At 39.3% G+C, this 20,029-nt stretch overlaps 1 protein-coding gene across 3 annotated transcripts in view; it reads left to right on the forward strand.

Moving 5' to 3' along the window:
- The window catches only part of CNNM2 (cyclin and CBS domain divalent metal cation transport mediator 2), a 129,349-nt gene that overhangs the window by 78,840 nt on the left and 30,480 nt on the right, over positions 1-20,029 (forward strand). For all 3 annotated transcript variants that reach the window (XM_081191251.1, XM_081191250.1, XM_081191249.1), the window contains exon 2: positions 18,531-18,674. In XM_081191251.1, the coding sequence (XP_081047377.1) occupies positions 18,531-18,674 (144 nt within the window). The remainder of the gene's footprint in view (positions 1-18,530; positions 18,675-20,029) is intronic.

Genomic DNA, 20,029 nt, shown 5'->3' on the forward strand with positions numbered 1-20,029 from the left:
CTTCTAACAAATGAATGCAAAATCACTTATTCCCTCATAACAAGCACATTTCTGTAACTGTCTTACCAAGCCCAAGTATTTTTTCCCCCTTCCACTATCTCTGAATTGTGGGAATCAAGTCAAGTAAGACGTTTTACCTACTTGCAATAAACATCTTCCTTAAATAAAGGATAACTTCCTTAAGCTCTGTTACCCACACCTATTCATGCTCACTGTCATAGTATTTAAAAGGGGACTTTTTTTCAAGTTTCCATGGATATAATGGTAATCTCTACCCTGTGGCATGAGAAATCTTAGAATTGTTGTCAGTGCAGGGCAGATGAGGTGGGTAGAATCTAGACTACTAGCACTTTGGGCACTAGGTAAAGGGACCCCTGACCGTTAGATCCAGTTGCGGACGACTGGAGTTGCGGCGTTCATCTCGCTTTACTGGCCGAGGGAGCCGGCATACAGCTTCCGGGTCATGTGGCCAGCATGACTAAGCCGCTTCTGGTGAACCAGAGCAGCGCACGGAAACACCGTTTACCTTCCTGCCACAGCGGTACCTATTTATCTACTTGCACTTTGACGTGCTTTCGAACTGCTAGGTTGGCAGTAGCAGGGACCGAGCAAAGGGAGCTTACCCCGTCGCGGGGATTCGAACTGCCGACCTTCTGATTGGCAAGCCCTAGGCTCTGTGGTTTAACCCACAGTGCCACCCACGTCCCCTTGGGGGAGCACTACTTATACTAAAAATAAACTCTTTAAATTGAAGCTGATATGTCAAAGTTTTAAAAGCCTCTCTCACACATGCACAAATGACAGATCAGTGCTCCAGTACCCCACCTTGGTTATACCATTTTGTACAACAAACTATTTTTTTGAATGCCTTTTTGAACTTTTGCTGTTCAAACTGCAAAAACTGCTACTCTGCAATGATACAGGTCATCTAGATCAATTTTTTTCATGTGATGCACAATTGGCATGTGGTCCACACACTCATTTTTTTAGTATTATATTTACATTTAATCCTTTTAATCTTTGATCTTTCATAGGTATTCTACTGTTTCCTATTCACACCAATGGACAGTCCTTGATGGAATGTTTCCATGCTATGTTTTTAGGTTATTTTCCCCACTTTTCATCACTTTTTCCCCATTCTCATGTGAGATCTTTGTGCCTTTGTGTACACACCTTAAAACAATCCACTTTCTCTCCTAGGATATAAACAAGAACAAAAGTTGTCAGCTCCTAGTTATTTTGCTTCACTATGGACAAAATGGAGCTTTGTGCTTTTGGTGGGGGTAGGGCAAACATCTATTTCCGTTTTATTGTTTTTAAGAAAAGAATTAGTACAAAGGTCTTCTACAAGACTGATATTTAGCTATATTGAAATTCTCATGGTGGTCTTTTGCCATACCACTATATTTAATTTTGTTTAAGTCCCAATGTGTATACTACAGATAAGTGTGACAGCTAATTGTACAAGAAGCAGAAACCTCAGGAAAAAAATTTTCTAGCAAATTTTATTGATTCGTTTAGTTAAAAATATTTATTGCATGCACTTAATCATAATAATCTTGGGGTGGGGTACAATAAAACCCAACATTCAAGTTGTTAATAATAATGGAGAGAACAGATAAAACCAACAAATAATGCCAATGTAAGAACTGTAGAACAGTCTCTGTTTCAAATTTAAGCTGAGCAGCTAATAACAACTCCCAAATGCTTGAGTAAGCAACCATGTTTTTATTTGGTACCAAAATGAGAATGGTGGCTGTGCCAGCCCTACCTCAGAGGGGAATGCATTCCATAAACTTGAAGAATCCACCACAAAGAAGGGTCTCTCACATGTCCCACATGATAACTCACAGAGGTGAGATGCTGAGAAGGGTCTTCCCAGAAGAACTTAACATGAATATCCAGGAGATTGGGGTTTGCCCAATCAATAAAGGTGCACCACTTGTTCGTATAGGCATTTCCTATAATATTTAGATTGTAGATAATCATTGTTGCCATACTTGAATGCCTACACTTCATAGAATTGTAGAGTTGGAAGAGACACTGAGGATCATCTTTTCCGACCCCCTGCAATGCAGGAATATGCTGCAACCTTGACATTATCAGCACCATGCTCTATCCAACTGAACTACCATTCAAAATACACACACACACACACACGTCCAGTAGCACCTTAGAGACCAACTATGTTTGTTCTTGGTATAAGCTTTCGTGTGCATGCACGCTTCTTCAGGTGCTACTGGACAATTTAAAAAATATTTTAAAATATATTTTATATATTTTGACTGCGTCAGACCAACACGGCTACCTACCTGAATCTTGAACTACCATTGTTTCTTCACTGTTTAGTTCTTGGATTCCTTATCAATTATCTGTTGTGGAGGATCAAGAAGGACTTGATCCTCCACAGAAACTTGATTACAGTGGTGCCTCGCAAGACGAAAAGAATTCGTTCCACGAGTCTTTTCGTCTTGCGATGTTTTTTGTCTTGCGAAACACGGTCCGTCGCAACTGCGCCTCTTCAAGCGGCTTAAAAAAAAAAAGCGCAAGCCCATAGGGAAATTCGTCTAGCGAAGAAGAAGAGTTGGTGAAAGAAGACTGGAAGAAATTTAAAGACTATTTACAGAAATATTGTAAAATTAATGAATGTTAGAAGGATGTTGGATAGAAACTAAGGGGTTTCCAGCTGTAATGCTTTAGGAGATATGAAAAAAAGGTTTATAAATGGGTAAAAGCTTAATGGTAAGGATTTGCTGAACTAACAAATTGAAGTGGAATACAAAGAAGGGAGGTATGAGGAGGTCTGGGGAAATAAGCGTAAGGAAGATATGTTATAGAAAACTATTTGTTTTTCAACTGTTTTTATGTTGTATTTTGTTTCTTTTTTTATTATTATTATTTTTCATTGTTATATTTAAAAAACTTTAATAAATATCTTTTGGGGGGGGGGAGGAAATTTGTCTAGCGAAGCAATGCAAAAACGGAAAACCCTTTAGTCTAGCGAGTTTTTCGTCTTGCGAGGCATTCGTCTTGCGGGGCACCACTGTATAAGACCCTTGAGAGTAAAACTTGTATATTGTAGCATTATTCCACTGTGGTGAGTTTATAAGCAACACACATTTTCCTTTTGAAAGCCTCATATTTAGATTAAGAATACTTTTGGGGGGCCCAAGAGCCATTCTCAGACAGTGTAGTCAGGCTTGCTTATCTACCCCACAAAGACTGCAAGTCTAAAGGAAATGACAGAAATAGATACATTTGTTTCCAAAACACAACCTTTTGGTCTAGAGAAAAGATACCTGTCTCTTGGGAAAGATGAGAAGGCTCCCATCTCCTCTATCTGTCTGGGCTCAAGGCCTTATAATCCTTTGTCTCAAACTGCTTATCATTTACTAGAAAAACATTCCAGCATGTGTATGTTAGCACCAGAAAAGATGGAAAGATTGATGTCCTATGTAGAATCTTTATTTATAGGAAAATGGAGATGAACCAAAATAAGATGGGAAAATGCAAGACTTTAAATACTCTGGGAATGATGGAAAATGGGTGGCTTGCATTGTCCCCAGGGTTCAGGAGACTTTCTCATGAACAGCTTGTAGAAACCCAGTGGGTAGTTATTTCTATCAAATTCAAACCATTCTTGAATGTAAAACGTTGTCTTTAAATGGTATTAAACTTTATCAGACACTATTTTCTGCATTATGCTTCTGCATTTCAACTACGTTGCTTGCTCAGTTTTTCAAGCATATATCTATCATCTTTCCTTGGCTATAGTTCAATGTGACCAGCTATAATTTAAGTACCCTGCTTACCTATTTCTGTTATTCTGTTATTATGTGTTGACTCAAATTAAGAAAGGAGAGTTAGAAACTGAATAATTGGTTTCAATCTGTTTCAAATTTAGGAATTTTGCTTTCCCCTGTGCTTTCCCTCCCAGCTTTTGGAAGGTGGGATTTATTTCTAGTATAGTGCCTCAGCCTTGTGTCTGGGAAGAGAAAGCCTGGGAAGAGAATACAGTGGTACCTCGGGTTACATACGCTTCAGGTTACATACGCTTCAGGTTACAGACTCCGCTAACCCAGAAATATTACCTTGGGTTAAGAACTTTGCTTCAGGATGAGAACAGAAATTGTGCTCCGGCGGCGCAGTGGCAGCGGGAGGCCCCATTAGCTAAAGTGGTACCTCAGGTTAAGAACAGACCTCTGGAATGAATTAAGTTCTTAACTCGAGGTACCATGCCTCTGCAACAGCAGCCTTGCTAGCAATGGCAGAAGCCTATACTCCATTCATCACTGAAAGGATTAGGGTGTAATGGATAAGGTAAAGGTAAAGGGACCCCTGATCATTAGGTCCAGTCGTGGCCGACTCTGGGGTGCGGTGCTCATCTCGCTTTATTGGCCGAGGGAGCCAGTGTACAGCTACCAGGTCATGTGGCTAGCATGACTAAGCCACTTTCTGGCGAACCGGAGCAGCGCACGGAAACACCATTTACCTTCCTGCCGGAGCGGTACCTATTTATCTACTTGCACTTTGACGTGCTTTCGAACTGCTAGGTTGGCAGGAGCAGGGACTGAGCAACGGGAGCTCACTCCGTTGTGGGGATTCAAACCGCCGACCTTCTGATCAGCAAGTCCTAGGCTCTGTGCCACAGCGCCACCCGCATCCCTAATGGATAAGGCAGGCCTGAACAATTTTAAATTTTTGTTAGGGCTTCCTTCCATTGGCCTATGCTTCCCATCGGCCTCTGGTTGGCCACTGTGAGAATAGGATTGACTAGATAGGCCTTTTATCTGGTATAGCAGGGCTCTTTGTAATGTTTGTATGATACTTCTCAAACCATTGCCAGCACTCAGGAAACAATGGAAGAGATAATTGGAACAGATTTGAGCACTCCTTCCTGTTTATGGAACACTCTCAATCTTCTCTCAGTGGCATTTGTGAACATTTCAAGCTGTAGGGAGTTAGAATACTGACTTCTTCACAGTTGAAAGTCCTGTGCCACTGAATCCAATGGGTTGGCTTTTGAGCATGAATAATGTAGGTTATCACCAGCTATGGGCTACTAGCACAGATAACCATCTAACAGTGTGGGAAATATGGCAAAGCCTTACTACTTCATATGGTCAAAATAAAAAAAATCCTTCCAGTAGCACCTTAAAGACCAACTAAGTTAGTTCTTGGTATGAGCTTTCGTGTGCATGCACACTTCTTCAGATACACTGAAGAATCTGAAGAAGTGTGCATGCACATGAAAGCTCATACCAAGAACTAACTTAGTTGGTCTTTAAGGTGCTACTGGAAGGATTTTTTTTATTTTGACTATGGCAGACCAACACGGCTACCTATCTGTAACTACTTCATATGGTGAATATCATATGGTGATGTTATCGGTCTTTATGATACCTTTGAACACATGATAGAAAAGTTGACTGCATTTGTAGTAATATGACTAGCAGCCACATAGTAGAAATCCTTTATCACATAGTAATGTGGACTTGTTTTCTGTAAAATTTTAATAGTTCTGCTCTTCAATTTTAAAATCCACTGAATTCCAGAGGAGGAGGAAATTGCATTGCTAACAGCGGAGCTTTCCAAACTCTGTGTTGCAACGTGTTAGTGTGTCTGCTGCAGTGTGTAGATGTGTAATGCAAACGCTCCTCCCAGGGCTGGAAATGGGTTAGTTTAACCTCTGGTTCGCTAGTAAAACTGAATTACCGTGTCGTGAAAATAAATGTGTCACGAACATGAAAAGTTTGGAAAGCTCTGGCTAACAAGGGTGTGATGTCAGGCTTAAATTAGAGATGTAGCCCCCAGACCTTCACTTTTGTCCCTGCCCTTCTTAGCTACTGTTTTTTGACAGCAGGGGGGCATTATCTAGCTAAAAATGAGAAGCTGGTGTAGAGACTTGTGGACTTTATTTAGGGGTTCCTGTCTTTCATAATTTGAGTATTGTGTGATACAAAGTAGAATGTGCTTTTGCCTCAAAAATCACTTGAGTAAGGTTTAAGTTCACAATCACATAATTAAGCTCAAGAAATAAATTACAAATTGGAAACACATTCTCTTTCTCTCTGTCTTCATATTTCTGTAAATGACCAAGCGTACTTTGCAATTACTTTTATAGAAACAGTTAGAAATATTTGTCACATTTTCTAGTGGTGGGAAAATATGAGTGGAAAATATGTGTTTTGTTCTGCTGGGACACTAAGGTAAAATAGCTATCTGTGTAATCTGAATCCTTTTTTTAGTGCAGAAATAAACCATAGCCCCACTGTGAACTTGAGAAATATTTCCTATTTGTTAGAATTACTTGGCCTGTTTGTGTGACCCGTATTAAGGAACTGATGTTGCTTCACCAATCCTTCAGTATGCCTTGACTTGACTGACAAATATTAAACAATACATAATGAATGTCAGAGGAGCCCTGCTGGATCAGGCCAAAGGCTCATTTAACCTTGACCCATCTAATCCATCATCCTGTTCTCACTGTGGCCACCCAAATGCTTATAAGAAGCTGGCAAGCAGGACCTGAGAGCAACAGCACTCTACCCATTTGTGATTCCTAGCCTCTGGTATTCATACAGATGCAATTAAGCAGCACTTTGTATTTGGTCGTTCATTGCAGTTGGTGTTGTTTTCATTCCACTACAGTTCGGATTCTGCTAAAACCTATGTTGTCTATCTTCCTATCTGCTATGGCCTAAACTGCTGTAATTAATTGTGGAATCAATTATGGAATAAATATAAATACAGCTCAGTGGACAAGAAATTTAAAAGATAATGCAGAAAATCATATTTACATGCTTTCATATTAATAATAATAATAATAATAATAATAATAATAATAATAATAATGTAGTGAATATTGCTTGTATTTGCTTGAGTGATTTCTATTCCTGACCTCCAAACAAGCAGTTGTGGCAATTTCTGCTCCCATTTCTATTTCTAAAAGAATCCACCAACAGTCCTAGGTATTCAGAGGCATAAACCTCCAAGTGGATGTAGAACATAACCAGAGGCTAGTAGCCTAATATAGTTTCATCACCCATGAATTTGTCTAATCTGCTTTTAAAGCCATCCAATTTGGTGACTGTCCCTATACTTTGTGGAAATGAATTCTATATAATGCAGAATTTTATACATCTCTGTCATGTCTCTCTTTAGTTGCCTTTTCCCTAAACTAAAAGGTCCCAAATGTTACAACCTTTCCTTGTAGGAGAATTCCAATTTTGTAGGGAAATAGCAATTTTGGTTGCTATTTTATGACCTTTTCCCAGCTCTACAATATCCTTTTTGTGGTGAGGTGACCAGAACTGTATACAGTATTCTAAATCATCACCATCATATATGAAGAGTAGAAAAATGTAACCATATTAAATGAATATGCTGAGTAGTTTTGAGACATAGATGACAATTTATTTATATACGTATACATCTGATTATTTCCTTGTTATCCATTTAGTTTGTTAGTCTTACATTTACCGAAAACAGTACTATATTTGTTGTTTAGTGCTCCTCTGATTAACTTTATTGTGGTTACCCTTGACCAGATACACAGTTGGAATCCAGCGCTTGGTTGTTTTCAGTCCTTGATAAACACTTCCTTATCTCATTTGCTTTTATTTGTAGCTAAAGTTTTGAACATGTAGTATTCTAACTAATTGTTGTTGGACTCACATTTAATTCAAGTTCCTGATGCCAGGTTTAGACATTACAGCACTTTTTTTTGTATTAAGAAAATCAAAAGAAAGCTTCCTGCTCCCTCTACTGGTGATGGTCTTGATTTTTAGCTTTGTTTTTCTTGGTAAATTGATGGCTGATAAGTGAAGAACAACTTGTACAAATATGGAAGTACTAACATGTAAATTCCCAGCGGGGAGAAATGCATCTTTTCTGAACTTACCAAACAATTTAATTTATCTTGGAAATTGAAGGCCATGTGGGAAGATTAGAGCAGTAGTAATAGCCAGCAAGTTTGGAAAACCCAGCAGCCAGAGGATTGGAGAAGATCAGTCTACATCCCAATCCCAAAGAAAGGCAGTGCCAAAGAATGCTCCAACTACCACACAATTGCACTCCTTTCACACGCTAGCAAGGTTATGCTTAAAATTCTACAAGGCAGGCTTAAGCAGTATGGATTATGGAGGAAACTAGAGAGTTCCAGAAAAACATCTACTTCTGCTTCATTGACTACGCAAAAGCCTTTGACTGTGTCGACCACAGCAAACTATGGCAAGTTCTTAAAGAAATGGGAGTGCCTGGTCACCTCATCTGTCTCCTGAGAAATCTCTATGTGGGACAAGAAGCTACAGTTAGAACTGGATATGGAACAACTGATTGGTTCAAAATTGGGAAAGGAGTATGACAAGGCTGTATATTGTCTCCCTGCTTATTTAACTTATATGCAGAATTCATCATGCGAAAAGCTGGGCTGGATGAATCCCAAGCCAGAATTAAGATTGCCGGAAGGAATATCAACAACCTCAGATATTCAGATGACACAACTTTGATGGCAGAAAGTGAGGAGGAATTAAAGAACCTCTTAATGAGGGTGAAAGAGGAGAACACAAAATATAGTCTGAAGCTCAACATCAAAAAAGCTAAGATCATGGCCACTGGTCCCATCACCTCCTAGGAAATAGAGGGGGAAGAAATGGAGGCAGTGAGAGATTTTACTTTCTTGGGCTCCATGATCACTGCAGATGGTGACAGCAGTCACGAAATTAAAAGACGCCTGCTTCTTGGGAGAAAAGCAATAACAAACCTAGAGAGCATCTTAAAAAGCAGAGACATTAACTTGCCAACAAAGTTAGTTAAAGCAATGGTTTTCCCAGTAGTGATGTATGGAAGTGAGAGCTGGACCATAAAGAATGCTAATCGCTGAAGAATTGATGCTTTTGAATTATGGTGCTGGAGGAGACTCTTGAGAGTCCCATGGATTGCAAGAAGATCAAACCTATCCATTCTGAAGGAAATCAGCCCTGAGCACTTACTGGAAGGACAGATCTTGAAGCTGAGGCTCAATATTTTGGCCACCTCATGAGAAGAAACGACTCCCTGGAAAAGACCCTGATGTTGGGAAAGATTGAGGGCACAAGGAGATGGGGACAAGAGAGGACGAGATGGTTGGACAATGTTCTCGAAGCTACCAACATGAGTTTGACCAAACTGCGGGAGGCAGTGGAAGACAGGAGTGTCTGGTATACTCTGGTCCATGGTGTCACAAAGAGTCGGACACGACTAAATGACTAAACAAGAACAACAATAGCCTTCTGTATTTTCCTGGAGTTAGTGTGTGTCTCCACTAATGTATGTATGTTTGTCATTCTGAATTCTATCTTAGTGGTTTCTGCTTTGTTAATAGTTCCAGTAATTTCATATACATTAATGCAAATGCAAATGCAACCCTCTCCTATACCTATCTTGCCAGACTGGTTGTATTTTGATTTTTCTGATCACTTGTTACGGAGCAGAAATCTGTAAGTCTTTCTTTATATGAAGCAGTGTTTGACTGTGGCTTGGTTTGCATATCATACCAAACCAAAGGTTACATAGTGTATTCTGCAAACACACCGCACATAAACCACATGTTGCCCCCCAAACAATCAACAAACCTTGGCTTCTTTCATTTCCCTCCTTCATACTCCATATTTGATACTTGTGTCACCATGCCCTTTCCCATTGTCTGGCTGGAAGGACAAGGGCATGGAACACTTTGAATTCTTTGCCCACTCTCGTTAATAGTCAATTCCTTCCCTCACTAAAGAGGGTGTTGCCACCCTCCAGACCTCTTGTGGAGGAGGCACACGATGAAAGGTCTCAGATGATGATCTGGGTCTGGGTTGGTTCATATGGGGAGAGGTGGTCCATGAGGTATTACAGTCTGCTGAGGGAAGGGGATGAAGGCTGGGACTACACTGTGTGTGTAGGATTGGGAATTTCACAAGGGGAGTCATTGTGCTACTGAAGTGTGGCACAATACAAATGATACAAATTCAAAACATTTCAACAGTATTAAAAACCAAATACCAAACACATCCGCGTTCCTGCCCAAAAGGCAAAGAACGTTGCCTACAAAAATATTAAGAGAAAGCAAGAATACTGAAGGATGCAAGGGCAGCGCATCCTGTTTTGTTGTTTCAGGTGAAATGGGAACTGCTGCTGCGACTGTCACTACTCCCTCCACCACCATGCCTGCTGCTGCCAATACCACCTGATCTGCTGCTGCTGCTATGTGCTCTGTCAGGTGGTGCCAATTTGAGGCAAGATCATGCCATTTTGGGTGAGATGTGATCTTGCCTGAAATTGGTGCTGGTGGCATTGGTGCCTTACCCTGCCCAATGGCTGTGCTGGCTCTGCCTGGTTGGAGGTGGGTGGGCAAAGCAGGTGGAAAAGCATGTCCTTAATGGTTCCTGCAGGCTCTCCCCAGTAACAATGCCTGTCAGGCAGGCAACAGCTCCTCTTTAGAAGGGTCCCTAGCTTCTGCTAGACTATAATATACAAATTTTGTCTGCAAGTTCATAGAAACTGTATAAGCATGAGCACTGAAAGTACTGTCTACCACTGCATAGCCACTGGGGACAGCCATCATTGTAACCTCTGAAGCCAAGTACAAATACTTTTTCTGAGCATCTTTTTAGTGTAAGCATGGAGACCATTTCTTCAAAGAACCTACCTCTTTGATGTTCCTGAGAGATCAGAACCCTAAGACCTGGACAGCTAGCATTGTACTTCTTTACAGGTGGCAACAAGACGGCCAACACAAGAGAAGGCCAACACAAGAGACAGCATTGCTCATGATATTTAACTCCTGGTAAGCAAAACTATGTTGTGCTGTTTTACCTTCTATATTTGTCATGAACTACCATTTTGGCAGTTCAGTTGGAAAGGGACATTTGACCACATATAATACATGGCTTTGGGATGAAATAATTAAAGGAGAGGAAGGGAGGGAGGAATCATAATGATATCGCAATATGATATCAGATGATATCTGAATCAGAATAACCATAATTCCACATTTATCCTACTTGTTTTTGTGTCTCATTGATATACACTCACCATTTATTTATTCATTCACAAAGCTGAGTTTCTTTTCTGCTTGGCTCTCCTTGCCTTCTTCTTCCACTTTCACCTCATGCTTTGCATGCACTCCCCCCCCCAAGCCCTGCTTCTTCCATCTCTGTCCTTAAGCAAAAGTATGCATATGAGTTGCAGAAGGTGTCCCTTGGATTCATCTACTTGCTGTCATGTTGACATCTTTGGTTTTTCCTTACTTTTTAGGAGTATGTGAGACAATATCTACTGTTCTTTGTCACTTAACTTTCTCTGTGCTTTTTTCCAGCAAAGTGTCTGACTTGAGGATCACAACCCATCACTCAAGAAATATGGCAAGAGAAGGAAAGGCAGAGGAAAGAAATTTTACATTGTCTCCCTGCCAGAGATGTGGTTCATGAAACACCAAAGTGACTCTTCAGCCTGAGCTCAAAAGAAATGATGAAACAAATATCAGGCCTGTATCCTGGCAAACAGGACAGCTGTCCAGAAATGGATGCTAAAGTTTATGGGCAGTGTGATAGAGAGTTCTTAATTTGCGCTAAAATTCCACAGATGTTTCAAATAGGATAACATCCTGGGTGCAACAACTGGTACTGATAATTTACTTTGCTATGGTTCTTGAAAATGCAGGCTATATTTTGAATTCAGTCCAAAGACCAGTAAGGAAAGAGACAAATCCCTTTTGCTGTGGCTGGCAGTTACTGTTTTAAACACTGCTAAAGATCCATTGAGGGACGTGGGTGGTGCTGTGGGTTAAACCACAGAGCCTAGGACATGCAGATCAGAAGGTTGGCGGTTCGAATCCTCGCGATGGAGTGAGCTCCCGTTGCTTGGTCCCTGCTCCTGCAAACCTAGAAGTTCGAAAGCATGTCAAAGTGCAAGTAGATAAATAGGTACCGCTCCAGTGGGAAGGTAAACGGCATTTCTGTGCGCTGCTCTGGTTCGCCAGAAGCAACTTAGTCATGCTGGCCACATGACCTGGAAGCTGTACGCCGGCTCCCTCGGCCAATAAAGCGAGATGAGCGCTGCAACCCCAGAGTCGGCCAAGACCGGACCTAATGGTCAGGGTTGCCTTTACCTTTACTAAAGATCCATTGCAGTGGTAACTTTATCCACTGGAGCAATCTCCATTGTTCTGTGCCGTACTGTACTGTACTGTTCAGTGCACTGTTATTAAGCATGACAAATAAAGTAGCATCAAATTCCATTTGTCTCACTGTTGTTTGTAGCATGTAATGCAGGAGTTAAATTGATGTCTTTGTCTAGTGGAACATATATCAAATACTGGTGATTGCTGGCATACTTTGCATGGCTACATCCAGACATTTTGGTAGCCAGTGAATCTATAGTCAGTCAAACCTACATTTGACAAGTATTCAGAAATTGCAAAGATTTGAAGCTGACTTCATAGAATTGTAGAGTTGTAGGGTATCCTGAGGATCATCTAGTCCAACCCCTTGCAAGGCAATAATATGCAGCTGTCCTTGCTTGGTGATTAACAGCGGTGAACCGTAATCCGGTGAACCGGGTTCGCTTCCCTGCTCCTTCACACGCAGCTGCTGAGTGACCTTGGGCCGGTCACACTTCTCTGAAGTCTCTCAGCCTCACTCACCTCACAGAGTGTTTGTTGTGGGGGAGGAAGGGAAAGGAGAATGTTAGCCGCTTTGAGACTCCTTCGGGTAGTGATAAAGCAGGATATCAAATCCAAACAGCTTTTTATCTAGCTTCAAAATGATAATTATCATTGATTAATGTAGAAGACCTGGTGAAGATTCCTTTAATGTTGTGATGATCTATGGACCCACACTACTTTCCCCCTTATAAGCTATGTTGGTTTATATAAAAATTAGAAGGAAAGAAGTGCAACACTAAAAGGAAGAGGGAGGCAGACCTCAGAGAGTGTCAATAGAAAGCAATGTGACAAACTTCAAAATGTGTGGATCATTTATTAGAATGCAAATTACAGTTACATTATATTTGAAGGCAAATGTAAATGTATTATTTATAATAAAGGATTTGCATGTTCTGTTGATCTTCTGATGAAATGAGTGATGTGTTATATAACATTAGTTTCATTTACTTTGAATGTTGAGGTTCTTTTTCATGAGCACAATTCATGACAGTAATGAATTGCATTATGATTGCATGATTTGTGTTGAACATCAGTTTCCACGAACAACTGTTCTTGAAGAAATATTTGTGAAAACACTTTGTGGCATTTGCAGTCTAACAAATAAATTATCCATATAACACTCATTTGTACATTTGCCTCTCCTTTTCCCTTGGTTTTCAATGTATGTCTTGTGTATATTTATTTTCCTACCTAGCAGGCTAAGGTTGGTTGATATGTGACAATTTTGCTACTGTATTGAAAACTTTATGTAGATTGTAAGAGTTAAGATCAACATGTAGTTTGATTTGAATGCTTTTCATATCTGGAACTGCTATCCCTGTAGGAAATCTGTTGTGTTTAAAGCAGTTGGTCATTTAAGCAACCTACGTTATCAACTATGACTTTTAGGCTGAAATCTTATGCTGCTTAAGTTGTTGGGAGTAAACACCATTGAACTTTCTTCTGAGCAGATGTCTAGGATCACTCTGTTAAATTAGAAGCTTTTCACAGGCTGTTGCAGTTATATAAAAATAATTTGACCAATGCTTTCTGAACCATATTTTCTCAGTTACTGTTTTCAGTGGTGCAGAACTTTTGGTATGTTCTACCAAAAGAATATAAATCAGTAATGTGAATGCTTGTATCAGTTATGAAAGCCTTTTCTATTGAAGCTGAAAGTGGTATCTGCACTCATCTTAGTGAAACATGCATCTAAATCCAGTGACTGTATGCCCAGAAGAGATGACATCCTGTAATAAAGGAATGAATTATGCTTTCTTCATGTACAGGATTAAAAAAACTGGAAAGGAAGAAAAAATAGTCCATATGTAAATATATTTAAATAACTGGAGCTTCTCGTGTTGCACTTAGATACTAGTAGTTTTAGTGGCCTAGGTTCTTTGTGGGTTTGGGTGTCTTTGTTTCTGCGAAATAATCAGGAACGTTGTCTTTTTCTTGGCTAGTCCCTAGATTGTACCTCTGTTTATACCAACCAACAGGCACTGGCCTGGTGGGTCCTTTACACAGAAATAATTATAATTATAATAAATAATTTATAAAATTCATTAACTTAGATAAATATGGGGGACTCTAAAGAAATTGAAAGAAAAGGAACTTGGAAGTTGTGGGTTGATAAAGTCACAATATTCAGATAACACTTGAAACTATCCATTCAGATCCATGATGGTAGGATTCCTATCAGAGATCCTGTAGTAGCAGATAATTCAGTCCTGTGATCAAAATTTGCTGTTTCTCCTAAAGACGTCTAAGATAGTAATCAATTTAAAGTTGTAAACCAAAATTAATCCTACATAGTCACATTGAAATTCAGTTACATTCATGCACACATAATTTTGCTGTTCTTGAGTCTTTGAATTACATTATGAGCATCCTATCATATGCATAAGAACTTGTAAATTAAGCCCCACTGGTTTCAAGTGTGCAGAGAATTCCTGCTGTGTCCATTGTTGTATCAGGTGTAGTCATCTAAAGTCACCACTCTCCTGTTAGCTCACTGACCAGTTACAGTGGTACCTCATTTAAGAACAGTCCAGTTTAAGAACGATTCGGTTTACAAACTCTGCAAAACCGAAAACAATGTCCCAATTTGAGAACTTTACCTCAGTCTAAGAACAGAATCCGAATGGTGGAAGGGCACCGGTGGCGGGAGGCCTCAGTAGGGAAAGCGCGCCTCAGTTTTAAGAATGGTTTTGGTTTAAGAACAGACTTTTGGAATGGATTAAGTTCGTAAACCAAGGTACCACTGTACAACATACATAAACTGTAGCAATAACCTCAACACACAATTATTAGCATGGAAATATATTTTGTTCGCTTTGGTTCTGATAATCCTCTAATTCTTACAAAAATAATATATTTGTAATCAAATGGAAAAGACAATGGTATCTTAACACACATTGTGTTTTAATTCTTAGAAAGCTATCATAGAATTGTGGAGTTGGATGAGACCACAATGTTCATCTAGTCCAGCCCCTTGCAGTGCACGACTCTTTTGCCCAGCATGGGGCTCAAACCCACAACCCTGAAATTAAGTGTCTCATGCCCTACTGACAGAGCTATGTATAAGTTGTAGCTGATATAGAAAGAGCTGAAGCTCACACAGTAACAAAATGAAGTGATTATTATTGGAGATTGTAGGTTTGAATAAAATATAAATGTTTGGTCTTCCTTACTTTACCTTTTTATGCTAGTAAAAAACCCACAGAAGTGTCAAGCTGAAATATTCATCTTTAATATGGAAGATCTTAGAAGTGGTTAAACTTAATGGAGCTTGTCTGACATACAGTACTTACTTTACATATTATATATTATCTAGCCATGTAAAAACCAAAATGCAGTTGATATTCAAAACCACCACACCTGTCATTCTGGTGGTAAAATATTTTCTGACTTTAGTGGTGTATGATCAGGCAGGTAAAAATTAGTTCTACAGTCACATAACAAACTTTGATTAGAACGTCCAATACTTGGATTGTAGATTTGTAATATTATAATTGAGCAAGGAAGTAATTTGTCCATCCTCCATAGTTTATTAGCATGTGCATAATTAAAAATACAAATCATTGTTCTAATAATGATCTTCATTGAAAAACAAGGTCTCTTCAAGATAAGTCTTGCTGGCGCTGTGGAGTTGGTATTTGAAGTATGTCCATCTGCATCTAAACGAGTAGCTCCAAGACAATCAGATTATGTAGTAGTTACTTTGGTGAGAATATCGCGTAAGTGGAATGGAAACTTCATTTTGAGTCTAATATTAGACCTTGCTTTGGAAAATTCCTTTTAAATGATCACAAGCTGGGAATAGCAAAAGTATTTAGCTTTAGACAGACAGCATTCACAAAGAATTTGTTTTTAACTGATTATGTTAGGTCCCTGGGAAAGCAGATGTGAAGTTTACCAAGCTGAATTGGTTTGACCTGATGCAGTGTTCATGTCAGTTGTTAGGGTCCCCTCCCTGGTCTATTTTTTCCAAGATAGCTTCATTCTTTGACCATGAGTGAGTTTGGATGGAATACTTTGAATGCTTGTTAGTTTAGTAAATCTCAGCTTCTTCCACCAATTTCCTATTGTCTACAAATGAGCTTAATAAAAGTCAATCAGACTGTTTTGATTACTTCCCAGACTATGGGTGTTTTCTCAGAAGTACCACTGAGTTCAGTGAGACTTACTCCATGGTTAAGTATGTGCAGGATTACAACCTTACAGCCCTGCAATTGTTTACACAATGATGTGCAGATGTTTTGTTTGTTTGCTTCTTTTTTAGTCCTTTAATATCTAGGAAAATGAATCATCTGAAGTGAGACTAGCTAGACTTTAATTGGTAGTTTAACTGTTCTTTAGTGAACTCTCTGACTCTATAGTTTAGTGCAATTTGCTGCATGGTTAATAAGCTTTGGATTGACTTTGGTTTACCAGTGATCATTGGCAGCTAGAATAGCTCAATCAGTAGAGCCTGAGACTCAGAGTCATGGGTTTGAGCCCCACATTGGGCAAAAGATTCCTGCATTGCAGGGGGTTGGACTAGATGACCCTTGTGGTCCCTTCCAACTCCGCAATTATATGATTCTATGTTTGTTGTAATGAAGATCCCCCTTGTAAAACTGTGGCATTAAAATTCCCACCATTTGTATAATCAATAGATTTATTTGAAGTATAAAAAATAGGTGTAACAAAAAATGTCTGAGAGTGGCATATCTAAGCTTATTTGTTCAATTATGGTAGTTGACAGTATACTGGCTGTCACTTGCCTGTGTTAAAATAAGTTATTGCGCTGCTTTTAATTCAGCATATGATTGAATTCATCTGTTTGAAAATGAACAGTATAATACAATACATCTGGTGTTTGCTAATGTGGAATGTCAGTAAACTAGGAATAATTATCATCTTAGCTACAGTCAGTGAGGTGAGGTGAAACATTTTCTATTTCATAAGTTCATTAGTGATAATGAATAGATTGCGGCTGGAAATGTAATATTAGTCAAGCTTGGCAGTTTCAAGATTTCTACCTCTATTTACTAAATACAAGTAAAATAAACATGCTAATTCAGATCACAGGGGCCATCAGAAAATTTCCCAAAGCAAATTGGAAATTTACCTGTTGGCAGTGAATGAGGATGACTCCTCTTGCTGTACTTGGCAGGAAGAGCCCAGAAATCTTTTTGCCTCCTTCCTAGTCTGAACATGCCTGCGGTCAAAGACAGTTAGGGTCCTCTTGGGTACTCAGCTGCCCCATGTATTACCATCACTTTTACTCTCCTTTCATGAGCTTCTATGTGCTGTTTCTCATCTTTGTTGGCTATGGTGTTAGGGAGTGTGTGAGAGAGTCTGACTATTGTTCATTCCCTTCTGTTTATGGATGGGGTGGGGGCTCACATCAGCCGTCAAGTGGTTCAGGAAATGTGGAAAAGTCCCAGCTGAATATCAGTGTCTTGGAACTTGGTGAACTTTGTGCAGTTCAGCTCAGTCTAAGTCTCTTGATGTTGGAGACCAGGGGCATGCACTTGCTGGTTCACACAGACAAAACATTGGCAAAAGCATATGTAAATGAACTGGTGGGACTTGGTCACTGAGGCCAACAGCCTTTTCAAGTGTGCTGAATACAACCTGCTCTCCTTGAAAGCTGAACAGTTAGCAGGCCTGAAGTACACCATGGTAGATTGGTTAAGTTGCAGAATCATAAATGAAGCATAGTGGGAGCAGAATCTGAGGGCGTTTTAGATGCTGCTGGATAGTTTGGGGCATACAGTCAGTGGTGGTTCTCTTTGCCACACCTGAAAATACTCAGCTGCAGGTCTGTCTCATGTGTCTTAAAATCCATTTCACCAGCTAGCCTACTATATGCCTCCCAGCCATTTTGCGAGTTCCAACAAATAGTGAAGAAGGATCAGAGACTCACAATTGATCTGATTCTGGTGGCCCCCATTGGCCATGGAGTCCATTATTTCTGGACCTGGTGACTATGACTGTGCCTGGCCAGTGGCCATTGCCACTGTGTTAAGACCTGCTAGTCCAGGGGCCAGTATTTCCCCCCTGGCTAGAGCTCTTCCCAGCTGACAGCCTGGAGGCTTAACCCAATACAAGGTTGTCGTAGAATGGTTGAGTTTTTATAAATATCACCTGTTACAATTTTTGGACCAACTACATACAAGTTCTACCTGTAAACAGCTTTATGCTGATTCTAATAATCGTTATGAACTTTCAGATATAATTGTATTTTAGATTGACAGTATCCCTTTAACCATCTGCTGTTTCATTGCAGGATCCATCCATGTCATTTTGACAGCGGCTGGCTAGTGATTCTGCTATAATTTCTAATTTCTTGGTCTACTACTCTGTGCAGGTAAATCTCACTTGGCAATAGTGCAGCGGGTGAACAATGAAGGGGAAGGGGATCCTTTTTATGAAGTCTTGGGCATTGTTACATTGGAAGATGTAATTGAAGAGATCATCAAATCTGAGATTCTAGATGAAACAGATCTGTACAGTGAGTATTAATCCCCATGATTTCCCCCCTCAAAATAGTTTGGAGCCTTCCTTCAAATAAAGTTCCCTATCTTGTTTATTTTTTGAGATAAATTGCTTAAGATCTATGAAGTAGAATTGGAACTTCACTCCAATTAAAAGTGCTTGTCATCCACAGACCCCTCTGTCATGACAGGCAGTCTTTTCTAACTTTTTCTTTTAGCCTATCAGAACATTTTACTACTGACAGGCATTCTCTGGGGTGAATAGTGCTCCACTCAGCAATCTTAACAATTTCTTCCAAACTTCTATACTATAGGCTAGAGACAAACAAGAGTGTTGTTGCACTGTTACCTCTGGTGAAACAAATTCTGCCCTTATTTGAAACAATTCCAAAGTCTCATTACTAGAGGCAAAAGTGGAGTGAGTGTAAACACCCCAACAACAATCTCTCTTTTAAGCAACCTTCAGTTATTTGGGGGAAGAAGAATCTATCTGCAGCATAGGAAGGAGAGCAATTCAGAAACACAAATAGAGAGAATCAATAACAACATTGGAAAAATACAGCACCAAAATTGGGCAATTGCCCAATATATAGTTCCTATCACACTTCAAGTAAATGAAGGAAAGTGCCTGTAAAAATAATACAGAATTACACACTATAAAAAGAAAAAACTCAGTGCTTAAAAATTGTATTTAAACAAATAGTACAGCATTTAACTGTAATATACACAAAGCCAATGTATCCAGTGTAAACCCTCAAATTGGGGTGGACACATTAATGGATATCTGATCTGTGTCAATTTTGCATATGTTTTTTCATAAGTCTATTCCAGCCCATTTCTACATGAATCTGCATAATTTTTTTTATTTAAATGTGAACCTACATTTCTAAATGTATTTTATCCTAAAATACACCGTTTTTTGTTTCTAATGCATTTTGATGTGTTTCTTGAGCCAAAAACCGCTTTGCCAAAATCAGAGACATACAAAATCTAAATAATAATTATGCTGCAATCTGTATATTACTCTTGGAGAAGTAAATTGTGTCACTTTGCTGAAAATGCTGACTAGTTGAACTTATCCTCCATCCTTATACTCTAGGCAGCATTAAAACTCACTATAAGAAACTATGTACATGATTATAAATAATAAAAACTGTTGGTACTCAAAACATCATTATTACATGAAAACCATTACTTGGGAAAAGCACAGAATATCTCCCCTTTTGCTTTATCACTTTTTAAGCATATATACATCTGTTTGTAATAAAACCTAAAACTTGCTTTAAATCGGTGGAATTGTAATTTGGTCTCTTAAAATTTAATTTAGTTAGAGACAGCTGGTTTAGGGGATAACCAGATATATACCCTGTTG

This window comes from Podarcis bocagei, assembly GCF_964188305.1.
Source record: "Podarcis bocagei genome assembly, chromosome: 4".
Taxonomy (NCBI): Eukaryota; Metazoa; Chordata; class Lepidosauria; order Squamata; family Lacertidae; genus Podarcis; species Podarcis bocagei.